Source organism: Perca fluviatilis, chromosome 6, assembly GCF_010015445.1.
Source record: "Perca fluviatilis chromosome 6, GENO_Pfluv_1.0, whole genome shotgun sequence".
In the NCBI taxonomy this organism is placed as follows: domain Eukaryota; kingdom Metazoa; phylum Chordata; class Actinopteri; order Perciformes; family Percidae; genus Perca; species Perca fluviatilis.
In genome coordinates, this window is record NC_053117.1 from 19,205,503 (window position 1) to 19,227,431 (window position 21,929).

Here is a 21,929-nt window from a genome sequence, read left to right on the forward strand (position 1 = left end):
ATATGGACCATCGTGCAAATCGTGTTTAATCAAATTACCAAAGTAACTGACACACACAATACCTGGGGCTAGGTGTGACAGCATAGGAGTGAGGACTGGTTCTGGGTATTGGGTATATAATGAAGAGCGTATAGGGACCCCACAACAATTGTGTGCACAAATTGTTGCACAAATAGAATTTATGATAGTGAAAATCAATCTAAGATAAGACAAAAAAGAAAAACCAGTAACTTAAATACATTCTCTGTTCAGTTTGATTCTTTCGAAGTGCATATTTAAATGCTAGAAGGAAGACCCCAAAAGTACTTTGGCTTTTGAGATAGGCCTACTGGAGGTTGAACAACACGAACAACAATGTTTTTAATATTGTCTTAGGTTTCCACACATGACAGAGATCTCAAAAGAAGAAACTGCCTGTAACCGAAAATAATTGGCTACACATGTCGGTCATGTTAAGACACGTTTAATGAAAGTATATTATCAACTTGCTTTTTATCACCGCCTTAGCACAGCAAAAGTCTTCTCTGCAAATGTGTTTTCATTGGTTTCACACATTTTCCACAACCTTTTTTTGTTTACACAGATCTCATAGACCAATGCATCGATTACGTTTAATGAGCCCTGACGAGTAAATTTTCCCCAAGTAAAAACTCTCTGTGGTGGTTACTTAATAATGATTAGCGATTTTTAATGAAAGCCTATTATATGCGCCTTTAAAGGCGGATATAGCTACAACACAATGACCGGTAACACGCACGTGCACCGCGTTTGTTCTCCATTTAGCCAACTCAGTCTTGTGTAATGTCGTGTATATATCTATGGTGTAATGTAATCTAAGTGCAAAAATCCGTTTCCATCCTTGTTGCTCTGGCTGCTGTCAAACGAGTAAAGGCACACCTCTTTTCAAAATAAAAGCCTTGTTGCTTAATGCCTTGTATTCATTTGGATATGTGGACAGATGTGTCACAAGAATGAACTTCCAAAATGTCACATGTTTGCGTTGGAGACAACAAATATGTTAATTCTGGCCATAATGTAGCACTTTTCACAGTGGTGAGGTAGTGATTGTTTTGGTTAGGTTAGCACCATCAACCCTTGAACCACAGCACTCTGTATGTGGAGTTGGCAATGTTCATATATAACTTTATAATCCTGACTTTATTCTTAGAATATTGGTATTTTTCTTATTTTTCAGAATTCTAAGATGTATTTATTCTCAATATTCTGACTTAAAAGCTCAGAGCTCAAATACATTTTTCACACGTGGCCCCAATCCTCTTCCGTATCAGTCTACGGTACATATAGACTCTGTGTACAATGGTTTTCGGATAAGACTTGTACAGTAGGCCTACACCCGGAATGTGCAAACGTCAAACCTGAATTACAAAGTGGTCAAAACGACCAACTGCACAGGGGACCCAGGCCCCCAGGGGTCCCTAAAGCGAAAATCAATCTAAGATAAGACAAAAAAAGAAAAAACAGTTTCGAAGTGCAGATTTATGCTAAGGAAGACCCCAAAAGTACTTTGGCTTTTGAGATAGGCCTACTGGAGGTTGAACAAACAACAATGTTTTTAATATTTTCTTAGGTTTCCACACATGACAGAGATCTCAAAAACTGCCTGTAACCGAAAATAATTGGCTACACATGTCGGTCATGTTAAGACACGCTTAATGAAAGCAGGATCAACTTGCTTTTTATCACCGCCTTAGCAGAGTGTTCTCTTGCAAATGTGTTAACACTTTTTCCATTGTTTTCACACATTTTTCACACCCTTTTTAAAAAAAAAAAAAACAGTTTACACAGATCTCATAGAAAGACCTAAAACTCAGTTAGATTAACTGTAAAAAAAAAACAGGGCATCTCAAAAAAAGTGTAAAAAGTGCAGGTTCGGAGTGTAGTCCTAATCTGTCGCAAATCATTCTTAATGATTTAATTTCCCAACTGGGGATCAATAAACAGTATAAATTAAAGGCCTTAAATACTATATAAAAATAGCGTTCTTTCCACTGTTAGTCTCGTTTGCTGTTATATGTCATTTAAGACCATTGTATGAAAAATGCTTCAGAAACATTAAAAAGTTACATATCACTATATAGTCAATAACATACAGAGGATCTCACATTCAAGTTGAATGTGAGTTCCTCTGTATGTTACGGAAAATGAATGTAGTCTGGGACAGAAAGCGTGCAGTGCGGTCATGTTGGCAGTAGATGGCGCCACTGTTGTTTCTTTCCTATTTGGGGCCAATCCTCAGTTCTCTCCTGCTTCCAGGTGCTGAAGTTGAGCCCTTCCGCCCTCCGTACAGGAATTTGAAGACTGCATTACGTCAGTTATCCTGCCAGCGGCAAGAAAGCAGCCCAGTCCGGGAGTGTGGTCACTTTTTTTTTTTTACTACTTTCTGTGAAGAATTAAAGGGATTTGTGCTTTTTTTTCCTGAGGAATTCAGAGTTGGGAGTTCTGTCCGTTCTGGGTGAACGACGGGGAGGAATGAAACTTGGAAGCGGCGCATCGCAGCTCTTCTGCTCCAGTATGAAGCGTTTGTGAAACGATTTGAAAATCGACGACACTCAGAAAGTAGATGGAGGAAACAGAAGGTGAGGAATATCTCAGGTTGTAACTTTATACCGAGGAGAGGTTACATTGTTTCCGTTTAGGAAAAATGTTGTAGTCTTATCGTTTTACACGGTGAGTTGAATAGGCTACAATGTTGCAAGTTTAAAGCTTATCTTTGTGCAATTTCAGTGTTCAGTCGAACATACCTGTTTACTCACTTTCCCAAAGATAGTCGGGCAGTTTTAACTATTGACCCAGAATTGTAAGCATACAATGCTACTGGGGTTTTAAGTTAATACCTTGTCGTAATTTTTTTTTTTTTTAACAGGTACAGATCATTGTTACTGTGCGGGATGTGGAGGAGAAATTCAAGACTCGTTTCACATGAAAGTCCTCCAGGACACCTGGCACAACGCCTGCTTTCAGTAAGTTTATTTCAAACACGCCTGCAAGTACTCCGTGTTCTGTAATAAGCTCAGTTTGGTTAGTAATAGTCTGATAAGTGAATTCTTTGTTTTCATATAAGAGTTTCATTGACATGGGATCACAATTGTTTTATTTTTTTCTGTTGGTGAACATGCTGACTGCTTTCTCTGTTTGGGTGTACTTACAAATGGCCTTGTGGGTAATCCCAGAAGCTTCTGTCTTGTAGCCTCAACATGGGCCTCCTAGATCGTTTTTTTTTTTAACAATTCACCATTGTTTTTGTGCCTCTATGCACAAAATGCACCATGTAGGATGTTCATTCCTGGTACTGTCACAGCTGACAAACCTCTGCATGGGGACGGTTCAGGTTCTTGAATACAGATTGGTCAGTAAAAAGGTCCTACTATCCTGGAGGACTTTGCCCAGACTCTCTGCTCCTGCTCTGAGGCTTAATGATTGCCACACTGGAGCTCTCTGGCTTTCACAGGTCACTGCCCCATAGTGCGATACCTCCTGTGCGGCAGTGAACCTGTGGCTGGACGCCAACATACTGTACATGCCAACATGATATATCACTTATAGGGGTTTGGTTAAAAGTAACATTCACTTGTTCTCATGTGAGATAAGATGGCTCAGATTTTATTTTTTTTAAACTGATGACAGTTGTTGATTAAACAGTAGCTTGCCAAAGCTGTCATGCGAGATTTGAATTGACTGCAGGATCGCAGAGCTTTTTTTAATGAAAAGAGTTGAATAGTCACCATGCCTAATTTGATACTAACATTATAAAACAGATGATAAATAAGTCGTTGCCTAAATCTGTGAATGTAGCTTATTGGAGCACAGCACAAGCCACATACTGTAGAGTATATCCAAAAATCCTTTGGTTTTTATGACTGGAGTCTGGCTGTGGAAGACTGCTGGCATGACCAAAAAGCATCAAGATTAGAATACATTTAATGCTGACTGTGTTGTCTGTTTCTGGCAGAAACTTGAAGAAAACTGAAATGGTTCTCTTGACGTGTTGAGCCAGTATCCAGTAGCACATAGTCCTTACATAACCTGGGATTTCACATCTCCGAGGCAAAGTTCCTGACACAGCTGTGTTATTGAGCATCCTCTCCTTCCCTTTTGTACTTTTATACTCCCTCATTTGTATACAAACTTAAAAAAAACTTGCAGATATTTAATATTGTGCGTGTGTGGAAAGACAAACCGCAGTATTGACAGTCAATACTTTGTCCCTCTGAGGTGTGGGTTCAGAATAGGGATGCATTTATCCGATAATTAAAACTAATATTGGGCCGATACTGACTCAAATACCTGGATCAGGTATCTGTGACAATGGGGCCGATCTATGCAATTCTATGTTTACGGCAGATTACACATGCGCATACTACAGTACGTCATGCGTCAGCAGTGTGCTGGTAGACGCGTAGCTGAGGGAGCTAGTTTGGCTTAATTATGATTAAATGTTTACGTTTTGATTTGATTTTATGCAGTCGGATGTTTTATCCTGGAATTTTAATTCCTGTTTAAGTTTTGATGAATGTTTTGCTGCATTTAAAAGGTTTACACTTGAATTGTAATTTATGTTAATTTTGAAGATTTTCTACAAAGTTGCTGGTACGATTTATTATTTAAAAAATAAACAATGAAATTATTTTCTATGTATTTATTCCTTACATTTTTGTTTCACAAAGTTAGGAAAGGGATGTTTAGTCAAGCCCGATGTTGCCTTACACATAAAAGAATGAAAGTCACTTCCACACAGTGAGGCATACAGACTAATTTAAAAAAAAGAAAAAAAGAAAACTGGTACCAAATTGGTACTCGGTATCAGCCAATACCCGAAGCCCAGGTATCCGTATTGGGACTGAGAAGTCAAATCGGCGCATACCTAGCTCAAAATTGTTGCAATATCTCTGCCCTGTAGTATTCAGACACACTAATCACAGCTCACAATTATGCTTAAAGACTTTAATATTTGAACTCGTTAAAAAATTGTACAGCAAAATAAAGTAAAATGTCTTTTGTTAATGTGATACTCCCTGTGGTATTCCTGTGGTCTATTGTCCACCCTCTCTGCCACTCTTCCCTCCATGTACCTCCACCTTGTCTAACATTCTTACAAGCTAGCTGACGACACTCTTGTTCCAGTAAACCTGGCAGTGTTATTGAGGCCTATAGGTAACGGCACACTCCACTTTGCTGTACTCTGCATTCCTAGACAGCGATTCAGAGATGTGAGTCTGCTGTCTCAGACACTGACTGCAGAATCCATGTTTTTCCCAGAGAAAGTTGGCATTTCATTCCAATCTTGTGCTTCACTGGAAGTGTATAGAGCTGCAAATATTATCATCATACTTGGCCACAAAAAGAGTATTGTATTTAATACTTTTAATACAAGATTGGGTCATATTTAGTCCTATCCTCATTTCATTTTTCTGCAGTAAAATATGAAATTTCAAATACACATAACAAACAAATTTGTGTGTGAACATGCATATATATAGAATCCACAATTACATTTTGAGAAACTTAACCTTTTTCTTTTATTGCTTCCTTCAAGTTTTGGTGCCACCAAAACTCATGTTTCCTCAAATTGTATGCAGTACAGAAGGGGCAAGTTGATTAATCATTATGTTTATTAACAGAAAATTCTGCAGCTTTTCTGATAGTCAAAGGAAAAAAATAAAGTCATTGCAACGGTCTGTTATGCACAGTAGTGGTTTGCTATTGAGTAATAACCGACCGTAGAATGCTGTAATTGACCGATCAGAATCAAGTATTCAACAAAGCCGTGTATTAAGACGTGCAACCTGAGCCTAATAACATTAATAACTCCCTGTACTTGTGATATAATTGGAGAAACAATTGTCACTTTTCACTCCTTGGAAAGAGGTTGCTTGAGGACAACAGTCACACACCCAATAATAAGGTCCCATTAGAAGTGAAACACTCCCTCTTTAGGTCATCAAGGCCACAACTACTATTTCCACTTCATACTCCAACAAAGGAATACACTCCAGCCGGAATGTGGACTTAAGGAAATGAGTAATGTTTACTTTGTAGTGTTTGTGCAGACAGGACCATTGCATTGTTCATTGAAGAACCACCTGAGTGTGGACGCCCCTCCGTTCACCACCGGTCTGTGTAAAGGGAAGTCAGGTGTTTTTATAAGCACCCTTAAACCACTTCAGCTTGTTATATTATAGGGACATAATGGGCAATAATTATAGGTTATCAGCTGATTTTGTCTAGGAATGCTTTTTGTTCAGAGTAGGGCGAACAAGCTGGAGGTTTTTGTTTTTCCTGCCACACCTGGGCAGATATGGAATGTCACCAGTTTGAATACCGCACTTTTCACAAGTCTTTCTCTTCTTTTGTGTGCGTATCTTTTATCTGATAAGACCAAATGAGTGCCTTGGTATCACCAGGCATACTGCTACTAATCCTGTTGTGTATGCTGTAGCTTGACCAATACTGGATTTTTGGGGCACATACCGATGGCTATATTTTAGAGTTAAAGTATGGTCAGCATTTATACAGCGCTTTTCTACCTTAACGGACAAAGCGCTTTAAAAACTCATTCTCTCATTCACACACATTCATACACATTCATACACCGATGGTGGCGGAGCTGTCATGCAAGGTGCCAGCCTACCATCGGGAGCAACTTGGGGTTTAGTGTCTTGCTCAAGGACAGTACAACATGTGGACAGAGCTGGGAATTGAACCGGCAACCTTGTGGTTAAAGGACAACTCGATATACCTTGATAGGCTGATATATCTTTGAAGTTTAGTACTGCACTTTGTTGTTACTTTTCAGCTGACACATATGAAATATCCAAAACCGATTATTGGTTAGGCTGTACTGTTTTGTAGAATTTTGCAAATTATTTAATCACAATGGTCTTATTTAAATAGTTTCATAAACAGAACGTAGAATTTTGTGCAATTCTGCACCTAGACTGTTTGACATCGTTCAAACACAGACACACACAAATCAGATGAGTGTCCGTTAGAGCAGCTGTGGCCACAGCAGCACAGCTACCATTACACATGCAATCTATCTTACCTCAGCAAACTTTCACCTCTGCTTCCCCTTATCATGTCAGAGTGTGATGAATCAGGCTGGAGTCATTATTACACCGCCCTTGTGTTCATTCTTAGTATTTGTTGGGTTCATGTTTGTTTCCACACATTATCATTATCTTATATAAGGGCATTAACATGGATGCCACATGATGTAAAAAGACAACTTGTGCTCCCCACTCCCCCGCTTGTTTTTCCACAATAGACAGACATGTGGTCTTCCCTCTACAAGACAGTTCCTTCTTAACTAATGCCAGAAAACTTTGAAATATCTGGAATCTTTGCCAAAGTCAATAAGCCTGGATCAACTATACCTGCAGTGCAAAAGAGCAACGTGATGCATGAGGCTCAGCTGAGAGCTGCTGCCAGCAATGCACCATTTAAAATGCATTAAAAACAACATTCCCAGTCAAAAGTAATATTTCTGACATTTAATTTAATCTTGCATACTTTAAATGGCATAAAACCTAGGCCTACATGTGATAATCTTAATATTATCATAGACATAAGCATGTAAGCATTCAGAGAGCAGTTTCCAGAAAGGCGAAAGCATCAGCAGAACTCTCACAGTCTCGTTGGGTTAAACCATAGCCAGGAATTAGAAATAGTTGTTAATCAGGAAGTCGTTATTGTCAGTTGAAAGTTTATTTTTGTAGTCATTCCTGAAAGCAACCTGTGTTTTGAATCACGCCTACTATGCTACTTTTGTTTTTTAATTTGGAGTTCAGGTGACATTAGTCCTGTGTACAGTTTTCCCATTCAATTGCGAAACAATGTCCAGACAGAAGTGACACACATCATTTATTGTGATTCATTCATCTGCACTTCATCACCGAAATCTGAAGTCTCTTTCAGCATCTTTGATCAAATTACATAGGAACCAAGAAGGTTGAGAAACAGTCCGAGCATTCGCAAAGTCTGAATGCAGCAACAGTAACTTAATCTCTGACAGAGAAGTTAATCCTTGATTGTATTCTGTCAACCTGCTGCCACCATTTTACATAACCAGTGCAGCTTGTTCATAGCTTTCAGGTGCTATCCAGTCTGCGGGCAACTTTAGCATTCCTCACTCTTGAGGAACATTTTGTCCCAAAGTCGCAGCCCAAATTGTCCGCCAAGTATCTTCTCGGGTGACAGCTTGGAACAATCAGATTTATTATGCAATAAAATGGAATTAAGTATGAAAAAGTCTTAATATTTACCTTTTTTGAACAGTTCATTTTGTAGCCTTGCACCTTAGACAGTTGACAGTAGATAGTGACTGAAAATATGGGGAGACAGATTAATATACATCACGTATATATTTATATATATATATATATATATATATATATATATATATATATATATATATATATATATATATATATATATATATATATACATACACACACACACACACACACACCAAAAATATATATATATATTGTGTGTGTGTGTGTATATATATTGTATGTATGTGTATATATATGTATATATGTGTGTGTATATATGTGTGTGTGTGTGTGTGTGTGTATATATGTGTGTGTGTGTGTGTGTTTTGCACTTTGAGCACAAGGTTAACAGAATGTTTTTTTATTATTTACATTGACCTAGATAAGAAAATTCACAATGAGAAGTTTGTGAAGTAAGCAAAAACTGCTCTATAAACAACCAGATGATCTGAGGACTTTGTCCCTATAGAGATTGTTTTAACAGGCAATAGGTTGGTGTCAAAGTGTTATTGCAGCTTTTCTCTCAAATGACTGGATCCTATCAAGATGCTGGAAATTGGTGGAAAGTGTTTGGCAGCCTTATTGGTAGTATGCAGAGGCTAATCCAAAGGGTCCAAAATCCAAAAAACTATTTGTGCTTTCTGTTTTTCTTACACTATACCACTGCACAAATAACCTCATACATGCAAGACCCAGCACATCTGAGTATGAGGTATTTACTGTGCCCTTCACCTTGTTAAACTCTGAGAAAAGAACATTGTCACCGTCGGGAACATGCCCCCAGCTATTGTTCCTCTCTTGTCCAACCTCGGAGATGAAAGTGTGTGATTTATGATTTCTACACAAGCTGTCTTTTACTATTTCACATCATTCACTTGTACTGTATGTAATGTAAGGAATGGGTTTTGAAAAGATGTACAGATAGGTTACATAGTTGGGGTGATGGTTCAAATGTTTAACTCTTACAAACTTCCTAAGTCCCTTTTTTCCCCCCGCTTTTTCTGTCTCTGTTTGTGTGGCTCTCAGCTCTTACCTAATTCTTTCTTATAGTGCTGAAATATTATTCATACCAATCACTTCATTTTCTGACAATCAGTAAATTGATTAAAAACAAATAATTGATGTTTATTTGGATTGTGAATGTATTATTTAAGTCAAATACAACGCTACACATTCCTTGGTTACAGCTTCTTAAATGTGACGATTTTCTGCTTTTCTGTGATTTATTTCATTGTAGACAAAACAAGCTACAGATGAATTAATAATGACAATTATTTTGTTGCAGCGCTACTGTCTTGTTTTACATGCAAGTTGATCAAGTTAACTTGTACGAGACAGAGTGTAGACAACAAAGTACTATCATGTGAGGGCTGTGGAATTGGTGCTCCATAAGGATCTTTCAGATCAACCACATACCTTTTTGAAATTATGAACCGGTCTTTGAAATAATATGCCAGGCTTTTGAGTCTCGGTCATATCCACCTTGAAGGTGATTGCTTTCCAGTTGGAAAAGTCCCCCGCTGAAAGACCCCATCTCTTAATTTTTCTCTGTTCATCTTTGTTTTGTGCAAACGTGACCAAGACTGTTTTTGCTCCCTCAGGTGTTCCGTGTGCTGTGACCACTTGACTAACTGGTACTATGAGAAGGAAGGCAAGCTGTACTGTCGCATACACTACTGGGAGAAGTTTGGAGAGCTCTGTCATGGCTGCTCTCTGCTCATGACTGGACCTGCCATGGTAAGTCTGCTGAGGGTGTGGCGTATAAAAGACGTGGGCATTTATCAGGCAGCGAGGCCCTATGAAGCATAGGAAGGGAAGTGTAGGAAACCAGGGTATTTGAAATTGTACAAGGAACTTAAAATCAGGATAACTTCGATGTCTTCGACTATCTTAGATGATGACCAATCGTCTCTCGCAAGTCTCCCAACTTTATAGAAGTGCTATGCTAAATTGCTGGAGTACTCTTTTAATGTTAACTTGCTCTGACACCCTAAGGGGTCATTTTGTTGAAGACTTAAAAAATAACCACAGTTGTCTGCGATTTCTTTCTGTTTACGTTTTTTTTTTTTTCTTCTGGTGTATAATAAGCATTACAACCGTCCAGGCTGTAAGCCTTTGTTGGTTTATGATTGGGTGAGGCTTCAGTATAATAAAGCCCAACCCTGGGTCAAAACTATTAGTCTGTTGCTACATGTGCCAGGCTTTCAAAGTCTGCCTTGCCATGATCGTGTGACAACAATTGCCAACAGTTTCCTCCTATTTATGCCAACGGAGCATGTCAGTGCTCTCTGTGTTGAAGTTTTCTCCCCACTGCTTCAGATTAAAACTAACATGCATTGAAAGGGTTGTGGCAGTTATTACATTTACAGATGAGTGATACTTTACATTGGCGGCAGCTGCTGAACATAGCAGATTGGGCTCTAGACCACACTCTTCCTTCTCCGTACAGAAGTTCTCCACAGTTCACTTCCCCAAGTACACAGCGGATCGAGTGGGAAGATGCTCCAACATGAGGTGGTTTTGGAGCCCATCATGCTCAGTCCTCTGTGGTGAGGCGGCTCTGTAGATATTACCCACATCATTGTCTGTACTGATGTGTTGTCATAGAGAAAGTATCTGTTGTTAAAGCAAGACTCTGCTACTTTTAATAGAAGAAACAACACAGTCTTCCCTTTACAAATTTTTGTAAAAGTTTTATTTGATGAGCAATAGATTTCTGAAGTTTCTAATGAAACTGGAAATAAGAAAATGGGATTCATTCATATGTAGAGGCCAGTCCACCTTGAAACCATATCAGGTATGCACTAAGTCAAGGTAGATTTAAAGTAACCAAGAAAAAACAGTAAAAGTCAAATCTGGAACCAGGGAAACTGGCGTATGTTGTATTTAATCCAAACGCCAGTCACCTTGGATTTAGCATTTACAAGTTGAAACATGAAATTCAGGTGGCAGCAGCTCTTGCTGGTCACAACCACGGCCACTTGTCGAACATGGAGCCAGTCTGAAGTTTTTCTTTTTGCCACCAAGCAACACGCACAATGGACTCTTCTATTTAGTATTGGCATCCTGCTTCATCAGCCAGCGAAGCCAAGTGTTTTTGGCAGAGCTGATTTGGCACTGCAGCCTCTCAGCCAGAAAGAGATTCAGTGTGGGCCATCAGCAGAGGAGGGTCATGCAGAGCTGCTGCTGCTTGTTAGGCATTCAAGTCCAGAACACTATTGTTTTTGTACTGGTTTTATAATTATGTTAGTTTACTGATTGATTGAAGATGGTTGTTGTATTTTAAGGCACTCTTTTTGTTGAGCATTTAATGTCGTTTCTCTGCTTTTGCCGTCCCAGTTTCTTATCTCCCAAATGAGACCTTCTTAATTGTTCTTCACTTTGATTTCGTTTTGCTAAATTTGTATGGCTGTGTCTTGCTGTTGAAGCCCGAGGCAGGTTGGGACTGTGGTTGGTTGTGGTGTGGGAATTACAGACAGACTCCTGAGATGTCACAATGATTTGGCTGACATCACTCTAATCTCTGTAGCAGCAGCGGTGACTCCTTTCCATGCACTGACTCAGAGAAAAAATATTGGTTTCAACTTTCAATGTTTTTAAATTGCATACAACTAAATGGTGATTCTTTAGGTGTGTCCCACATCCATGCTACATTCTAATATTAAGCAGGTTTTTAGTATTTGTGTTTTCACACCAACAACCCTTGATTTGTTTGTGCTGTTGATGGACATTATATATGGGAAATAGAGGAGTTGCTCACAGCTGGAAAAGATTAAAACAAATTGTAAATGGTTTTGAAACAGGAATTATTATAATTATAAAGACCGTTTGATTAACAACGGTGGACATATTCTATAATTTCCTGTTAGGATGAAATGGTTAAGTGTGTTACTGTCTTGTGTACTAACTGCAGATACTGTATATCATAAAGAAAATACTGTATACTATTAATGTCATATGGAATTGGGACACATCCTGTGTTTTATAATAATTCCTAACGTAATGCTATTGCAATCTCTATTGAAGAAAATCTTCCTGTAATTATGCTTTTTAACCAGTTTTGGTCACATTTAAAATTTAGGCTTAACATTTAGATCTCATAATTTAACCTGAAATCAACATTTTCTGTGCTGAGGTATGTGCATAATTAGAGTACCTGGTTGCTGAAGGGCAGACACATTACCTCATCTTGCATGAGAGAAAGAGATGTAAAACATGTCACGTTACATTCAGAAAGGGAAATCGGGCGATTTTAATGAGAGTAAGCACATGATTGTGAGCTGGTTTCAGGTAGTTGAAAGCCAGAACGTCAGAGACGAGTGGCTCAGACCTGTAGAGTTAGGTGACATCATAGCAGATTCCAGACAGCGTGAGAGTGAAACAGGTGTTACGACTGGGTCATTGCTCACAGCGGGAGGAGGGCAGAAAGCAACACGCAGCACGACACCCTCATTTCTGACGAGCAAAGCGCAGCAGAACAGGACCGCAGCCTCTCCATCAGCAAATTACTTTTTGCTGCTCCAAGTCTCAAGACGTTTTGAAGATCAGCCCATTTTGTTTGTGTTTCCAGGTGGCCGGAGAACACAAGTATCACCCAGAGTGCTTTGTGTGTCTGAGCTGCAAGGTGGTGCTCGAGGACAGGGATACCTACGCCTTAGTCGAACGGTCCAAACTCTACTGGTAAGACACCTGCACAATCCTTCTGAAAGCTTTTTGCAGTATAGACTTAGCTTTGAAAGGAGTTGGGAACAGATGCAGTTGGCAGTTTTTGATGTGGGTTAACATCCTTTAAACACCAGTCTCAATATGTATGCTAATTATATCGTGTGGAAGTACAGGTTGTAAGTAGTGTTACTGAATGTGAACATCCTTTTTAGTGGAGTTCTTGTTTGTGCTTGTTACAGGAACCATATTGTTATATGGAGGCATGGATGACATTTAATTGTAATGCATTGTGACATCTTCACTGTTCTTAATCTTATTCTAAATGTGTATTTCTTTTCAGTTAACATGTGAGTTTCTTTTTTTTTTTTTTTTTCAAAGCTGGACTTTGAAGAAAAACAGGGTTCCTAAGTTAATGTTCAGCCAGTGTTAGTTATTAGTTGGTTATTATTCCATGACCGCTTCAGTTTTACGTCACTGAAAAGTAACTTAACAAAAAGCACATGTCCACACATGTAGTGATTCACCCCCTTCTCTGTTTGTGTGCAGTGGAAAGTGCTACAAACAGGTTGTTCTTACACCCATGTTGGAAAAGCGCTCCCACGACTCGGTCCTAGACTCCCTACCCCACACAGTGACTCTCATCTCGATGCCTTCTGCAGCCAACGGCAAGAGGGGCTTTTCCGTCACAGTGTTGAGGGACGTCAACGGCTCAGCAAGTGTTCAAGTTAAAGAGTAAGTGGGACCTGATGGAGGCTCACTACCATATCTATCTTGCTGTTCTGCTGCGGCAGCATGAGTAATGTAAAACAGATTGCAGGTTTGCTAAATAGCAGGGCACTGTGTGTAAGTGTGTCACTGCAAGAAAGGGTATTGATTGATAGTTAAACATGATGTAACTAGTGTGACCCAGTTCTCTTTAAATCGCTACATTCCCTCTATAGTGCTAATACTGACATGTAGGTGTTGGTACTGTGTTGTTTCAGAGTCAGGGGGATGCTTATTAGTCCAGAGGTCCGAAATGCCATCCATGTTGGGGACAGGATCCTGGAGATTAATGGCCTTCCTGTCGGGACATTGATGCAGGAGGAGGTGGGTTTATTCCCCTCACACATCTCGGATACTCATGGAGCGATATGGGATACGGGATTGATACTAAGGGCACGTCCATTACTTGAGTGCAATTTACAAAGCTATGTTCTTTGTTATACATACAACGCATGCAAATGTAATTTTTGTCATTCCTCAAATTCCTCCATCATTTATACATTCTTCAGCTGGGAGAGGACACTATGTGAAATGACTGCACCTAGTATCCCAACCTTAAAGGTTGCATTTGCTGCACTGATGTTATGCTTTTTTAATCAGTTTTGACTGTTAATCTGATTCAAAGACAAGTCCTGTGATTTAATCTAATCTACTACAACGAAGTATTCTGCTCTTTGCTTTTGCAGTAGAAATACAATCCGTAACCAGTTCATTAGGTACACCTAGCTAAAACTAATGTGACTTTATACAACAGCCCTGCAATACATTCTACCTTCATGAAGGTTATAATCAGTTTTTGTTGAAATTGTTTTTGAGATGTGTTGATTTAATTGTGTGATCATTTTGGAGGATTCTCTTAAATTATATTAAAAGTGCCTTATACTAACAGGTTTTTCTAAAATTTTGTCCACCCCATTTATATCAACGAGAGTAGGCTAAATAACAGAAATACCTCTCTATATTAGTTTTTTTTTGATAGACAGCAGTTTTCTCTAACTGAAATCATTATTTCCAGCAAATCAGAAGTAAGGTTTTTCCACCTCAAAGATGACTTTTAAAAGAATTTATGATTCTACTATATCATAAACTAACGAATATGAAAAAAAAACGTAAGTAAATTAGAATAAACATTATTGGTATGATTAGACATTCACAGTTAAAATAGAGTTTTTTTCACATAGCGAGAAATTGTGGAAATCTTGCGAAGAGTGTAATATCTTCCCAGGAACTAATCATTTAAAACTCCTTCAAACCTAACTCTCATTTGTTTGTTTGTTTGTTTGTTTAGGTGGATGATCTCGTTCACCGCACCAGTCAAACGCTGCAGCTGCTGATAGAGTACGACCCAATCAGGCAGCGTTTAGACCGGCTCAGGCTGGGATCACCACGAACCCGGCTGGGAGTCCCAGCCACCTCCCGCATGCGTCTGTCCTCACCTTCTGACGCGGTCCTGGAGAGAACCGATGATGTTGATGACAGCACACTAAAAAGGAGGTCTTTGAGGTATATTATAGCAGCCAAAAATCACACATCTTACACATTGTGGGTCTGTGATGAACGAGATTTGAGTACATATTTTGTTTAACATTTTTAATCAACCATATTCTCTCTATTCCAGGCGCAGTAACAGCATATGTAAGTCACCCGGGCCAAATTCCCCTAAAGAGATGCCTTTTATTTCACAACACATCGGCCGCTCTGAATCCTTGAGATCCTCCAATAGCTGCTCTCATCGTATCTTCCGGCCATGTGACCTCATACACGGAGAGATCTTAGGAAAAGGCTTCTTCGGACAGGCTATCAAGGTCAGCCTCCAACTTGCATCAGTTCTCCAGCCTGTATTTAACTTCTACCATTAAGGACTTTTATTTGGCTCCTCGGATTCAAGTAATACAAATGTTGCTTTTGTCAGGTGACTCATAAAGCCACAGGAGAGGTGATGGTGATGAAGGAGCTGATCCGTTGTGATGAAGAGACCCAGAAGACTTTCCTAAAGGAGGTTGGTGATCTGCAGCAGGAGGCCTGCGCTTCCTCACAGACAAAACAGTCTTCTTGGTCTGCATGGCGCTGTGTTTATTATACTCACAACTGAAATCACGCCACACACATTACCAGAATGACCTCTTTATACCTTGTTAGTTTAAGGGGTTTGCCCCTGTCTTGTGAAAGGAAAAAAAATGTATTGTATTTAATGTTTTTTTTTTTTCTTGGATTACATTTTTGGGAACCGATAAGAGATTATCAGCTTGCAATTGTATTGGTAGACTTCTTTTTAACTCTATCTCTGTTTCTGCCTAATCTTCAGGTCAAAGTAATGCGATGCCTCGAACATCCCCACGTTTTAAAGTTCATTGGTGTGCTATACAAGGACAAGAGGCTAAATCTGATAACGGAGTATATCGAGGGAGGCACGCTGAAGGATTTTATCAGAGACACGGTGAGTAAAACTGGTTAATTCACTTAACCTCTTCCTCTCGTCCTTCCCAGTGGAGCACATAACAGCCTTCAGTGGCCACAAAAAGAGCTGTGTGCAGCTCCGAGTCGTGTTGGAGGGGGCTGCCCTGGAGTAAACTCTGCATTGACAGTTAGCTCTCGGCTCTTTAGTGGGCTGGCTGGCATGTCAACTGGCCAAGACATGGAATGAGAAAATTAGTGGAAAGTGTTCCCAGGTGAACTTTGAAGAGCTTTGCTCCCCTCCTCCCACAGCTGACTGTTTTTGAGAAGTTTAGTGCACGGCCCAATGAGGAGAGGGAGAGTTTTTTTGTTTGTTTTTTGTCGTATGTGGGGGAGGGCCAGTTTTTAGGGTTAATGTTGTTTACTGCTCATGTTAAACACTGTTTTCCTATCTCTACCTCGGTGAAAAATAATTTTGTATGTATTACTCTGTTATGCATTATGGCCTCTGAGGAAGCTTCTATTCATTTCTCGCTCTTGTCTTTTTTGTCTTTACTCGGGACTAACAGGATCAGTTTCCATGGGAGCAAAGGGTGAGCTATGCAAAGAGCATCGCTTCTGGCATGGTGAGTTGGCCTCTTGCAAAGATATTACTATTAGGGAAATCTTTGGCTGCTATTTTCAGCTGCCCAAATGTAAGTAAATGTGCTCTATGGCACAGGGGGAGGATTAAGATGTGTGGATAGTGCTGACAAAGTTTACTATATAAAAGTGAATTTTCTAGCACACGTGAATTTTACCCTTCTTTCCTCCTTTTGTTTCAGGCCTACCTTCACTCAATGAGCATCATCCACAGAGACCTCAATTCTCACAACTGCCTGGTTAAACTGGTAGGTTACATGGCATCTTACCAGCTGTTACGCATCATAAACTCTGAACAACAAAAATGGGTGGGAACGATTTGCACATTTCATGAACTGAGTAAAAGTTGGCGTGCATTCATTTGTGAGTAAAAGTAGTTCCCAGCCCTGTGATTTGTTGTGTTTTAATAGTTGTAAAACTTTTTAAAAAAGTTTAATGTGAACTCAAGACAGTATTGCATTATTTTTAGCAGATTCTACTGGAGCCTCCAAGAGCATTTACTATGTTTGATTCCTTGATATTAGAGAGAATTTCTTCCACAAACAAAAAATCCTTTCGGTTTACATTTGGTTCTCAGATCCACTTCTGCGGAGTTATACCTGAAACATATAAGTTTTTTAAAGTAATGTGGCTCTTTACTTTACACCAAGTTCAAAGTGAACCATTGAGTGTCATCCTTCAACAGGACAACACTGTGGTCGTGGCTGACTTTGGACTGTCCCGACTAATAGTCGAGGACAAAGTGAAGCCTCCATCTGATAAACCAACAACTAAGAAAAGAGTGTTCAGACGCATTGACCGAAAGAAGCGCTACACTGTTGTGGGAAACCCATACTGGATGGCTCCAGAGATGCTAAATGGTGAGCTGCTGACAAATAAATGAAGTACCAACTTGATTTACAGATGATAATTAATTTTGTGGGTCAATGAGTACAATTACTTTAACCTTTTTACTTGATGTTATTTCAGGTAAACGCTATGATGAGAAGGTGGACATTTTCTCCTTTGGAATTGTACTCTGTGAGGTAAGAGCATGCTGAATGTACCCAGATTATCTGCTTTGATTTTCTGGTAGCATAGTTTATGATTGCAATGCCTTATGGCAGGCAATTCTTAAATCCTGGATGTGGGAGCTTCCAGGAAAACACCACTTATAGTTTTCAAAGAGGCTTCTCCTCACATCTGTATTATCAGTTCATGACAACACAACCTTGTCAAAATATTGGCTTGCCAAACCACATTCAAGTCTCTACAGATCTAAAATGCAATTGTATTCTTTAGGAATTCTAGAACGTTGTGGGCTGAAACATGTTAGGGGTTGTGCTTAATTTATTAACCGTGATATTTCTAAAGTGTGTGACTACTTATTAACGGATTGACGCTTACCACCTCCTCTGTCTTATGATCCAGATCATTGGAAAAGTCAGTGCAGACCCTGAGTGCCTCCCCAGGACTTTGGACTTTGGCCTGAATGTTGGCAAGTTTGTGGAGAAGTTCCTCCCTGAGGACTGTCCACCAGCTTTCTTTCCATTGGCTGTGGCCTGCTGTGACGTCACACCAGACAACCGGTGAGCACCTGCTGTTATTGTAATGGCTAATGGCTTACACTTTATTTATAATGAAAAAAGCAGTAGAAGAGCCCTGTTTCTAAATAACCTGAACAAGGCAAAATCAAGAGATATGCAACAGCTGTGCAGTGAAAATCAGGAATTATTTAATTGGGAAAAATAGTATTCATCACTCACTCAAATGGCCAAATGTGTGCGCCAGGTGTTATGTCTGGGCATCCGTGACTACAGCCCAGAATGTTTTATGAATAGGCCTGGATCTCAAAAAAGTGTTTTGGGTCCTCTGTGTGTCATTCAAGCTGTGAATCTACTTTACGCTACTTGGCACGCACACATTTGGTGTGAGTGTGAGAGACAGAAAGAGACCACCATTAAGACTGTGAAGCTCGACAAAAAATGTCGTGTGTGTGTGTGAATGTGCGCTGGTCTCTGTAACATAACAGCCTGTCAAAATGACTGGTGTGAAGACATATGAGTATACAAGTATGAAGTGCATATCTCTTCATCATTAATGCAGGTGTCGTATTTTATTTTATAAACCTCATGTTGCATAAAATTACGGTGTGGCTTCAAAAACGAACAGAAGCAATGAACAAATCGTTTATTTTACTTTCGGTAAAAACGGTAGTTTTATAAAAACACTGTTAAAGTCACAGGAGACAGACAGACATCAGATGATGGAGAGGTACTATCATCCAATAAACTAATGTTAACATACAAAGGGTGGGGGTGGCCTCTAGCTCACCCAGTAACTGGCAATTTCCACCGGTTCCAGAACTGCTCCGGAACGGCGGCGGAGTCGATAGGTTTCAGTTCCATCCTGCACCACACCTTGAAAACACAGCACAGAGTAGTTTCCCCTCTACTCCTGTGGATTGAAACAAACTGTTGTTGGTTTTGTGGTTCTATTCTACGTGACTTCAGCTGTCAGTCATGGCCGCAGCCGTTCTGCAACAAATCCGGACCTGGTGCGTATTGACGGACGGCGGAGCACGGAGCCGTTCCGCAGCGGAGCCGTTCCGCAACCAGTGGAAATTAGGAGTAAGAGCATTCGCCTCATGTCCTGCAGCGGCGCGGGTTTGAATCCGACCTGCTGCCCTTTGATCCCCCATCTCTCTCCCCCTTTCACGCCTGTCCACTGTCACTATAATAAAGGGAAAAGCCCCAAAAAAGGAAGACTTACTTGGATCTTTTACTTAAGTAAAAGTAACAATACTTCAATGTAAAATAAATAGGTTGATAATATTTTGTATTAATAATCCAAATCTGCAAAGTAACTAAAGCTGTAAAATAAATGTAGTGGAGTAAAAATTATATTTAAATAAAGTAGGCTTTACAATATTTCTCTCTGAGATGTAGTGGAGTGGAAGTATAAAGTAGAATAATATGGAAATACTCAAGTACCTCAAAATTGCACTACCACTGGCAACATAAATACATTTTAATAACTGTTTTTCCAACTCTATTCAATAAGGTTCAGGCTAAAACCCCAATGTCCTCAAATCCTAGAAACGCCCCTGGTGTCTGCCTTCACCTGGATGAGATAATATCCAGCAGCCAGTTATTTGATCTCATGAGTCTGTAGAAGCAGTGGGGGAGAAAAACAACTTCCAAAAACAGATGCCATCTCAACCTGCCTGCAGGGGCACGCCTCTGCTGCCAGATTGCTTCCTCATGTTTTCTCTCAACCTTGTCAGTCTAGTTTTAACCTTAAACCCCTCTCCTTGTGCCCTCCCTCCTCCTCCCTCAGCCCACCTTTCCAGGAGCTGGAGGACTGGTTTAAGGCTCTGTCCCTCAACCAGGAGCTGGGGATCCCCCTGCCAGCCGAACTGGATGAACTGCATCAGAGAGTGAGTCGACTCCACTGGCCTAAAGGCGGCTCCCCATCCCAGAGCACGGATCAGTCATCAACCCCAACAGCAGCGTCTCCAGACTCTTCCAGCATGACAGACAGTGGCACCTAGGTCCTGTGCCTCTTTTCTTTGACCCCTCTGAACTGCTGCAGTAATACTGGGGATGAGAAAAAGAGGGAAATTGCGTTAAACCCGAGCCATATTAAAACTGGATATCCTGAGGTAGCTGGACCAATCTCCCTGTGTGGGACCTTTACTCTGAGAGTGCCAGTGAACTGCAATGTGGGTGGAAAGACACATTTCAAAAAGACAAATGTTAGATACAAAAACATTTTTTACCCTACTAAGCCCCCACTCAGCACACGCAGGGTTGTACTAATGTTTACTGTGTATATAGACAATATGCAGCTTTCTTTGGTCCTCTCCCCCAACAAAAGATGAACCTCTTAATAAGGTGGAAGACCTCAATGAGTAAGATGGGACAGCATTTTTGTTTTTCATTCTTTGAAGTTGTTGTTTGCTATGTGTGGTATGCACAGATCAAATCTAAACCCCCGGAGGACTCGCTTCACTTCACTGCAGCAGCAAAGAAAACAAAGATGCTCCACAGTCTGAGTGTGGCTGATTGACAGGTCCAGGTAAACAGGGCAGGGCTTGGAAAAAAAACTTTTTAGCAGCAGTGGAAGCAAAACGCACACACACACACTGACCCCAAATGGCACAAGTAGGCAAAGGAGTGTGAAGTTTTTCTTCTAAGCACCACTAATCTAGTTTTTGACGAGATGGTTACATTGTATGGTTCTGTACTTTGTAGTCTAACGATTAATTAATTTCTTAGAATGATGAATGAACACTATTTAGATTGTTGCCACACTGACATTTTGTTCAAAGTTTCTATCAAACACCTAATGCCTATTTTATTCAAAAAAAAACAGGGCAGGGCTCTTGTGTAAAGTAGGGCTGTTATTAGTAATTCTCAGACATAATCATGCAACAGTTGCCAATAAAACATTGCTTTGTACAGAAGATCTGGATTTTTTTTCTTAAGCAATGTATGTACATATGCCTCTAATTGGATGTCATTTTCTAATGGGAATTCTAGATTTGTGGATTTTTAGACATTTCATCAACGATAGACGTTTTTGCCTTTTTTCTATCATCATGCAAGGTACTGATGACCAGTTGTAACCACTAGTATTTATATCACTGTAGTGTTTAATAAATAAACCTTCTTAAAGTTGCCTTTTTATTGTCACTCTTCAATTTTGCATGTCAGTAAAAGTGTTGCAGCTCTTCTGCTACAATTCAGGATCAAAGTTAAATAATTTGATGAACTGAAGTTATCATATTTAATATAATTAATAATTTGTCAGGGATTTACTTGCTAAATAAGTCAAATGACTTCAAATTTTGACAAAAGCTAAATTTTCTTCTAGGAAAATAAATTTAGAAAATGTATTGATTATAGCATTTTCATAGCTTTTGGCTGTTCCATAACATACTGTACATTTTTAAATACAATCAGACCAAGGCAGATTTAATACTTCACTTTGGTAATGTGTGCATTTCCCTTTTTTCACATTTCATACAGTAAGTCATAAATGGGCTTAATGACAACATATTAAATTGTTTATTTTAATCATGATTACTTGCAGCCTTAAAAATGATTGTGGATCATCAAATAACGGTGAATATTGTCAAATTAGTTCTTTGGCTTCAGAGTTTATGTCCCATATCCAATTCAAAAT

The 21,929-nt window shown here is 39.6% G+C and overlaps 1 protein-coding gene across 1 annotated transcript; it reads left to right on the plus strand.

The window, feature by feature from the left end:
* The first annotated feature begins 2,276 nt into the window (after positions 1-2,276).
* On the plus strand, positions 2,277-21,423 carry limk2 (LIM domain kinase 2). Its single transcript, XM_039802722.1, has 16 exons — positions 2,277-2,597; positions 2,885-2,981; positions 9,896-10,031; positions 12,865-12,974; positions 13,506-13,691; positions 13,943-14,048; positions 15,013-15,227; positions 15,343-15,529; positions 15,637-15,723; positions 16,030-16,161; positions 16,688-16,744; positions 16,943-17,008; positions 17,446-17,620; positions 17,730-17,785; positions 18,171-18,328; positions 20,079-21,423. Exons 1-16 carry the CDS (start codon positions 2,582-2,584, stop codon positions 20,290-20,292), a joined length of 1,998 nt encoding a protein of 665 aa, XP_039658656.1. The 5' UTR covers positions 2,277-2,581; the 3' UTR covers positions 20,293-21,423.
* The last annotated feature ends 506 nt before the right edge of the window (positions 21,424-21,929 follow it).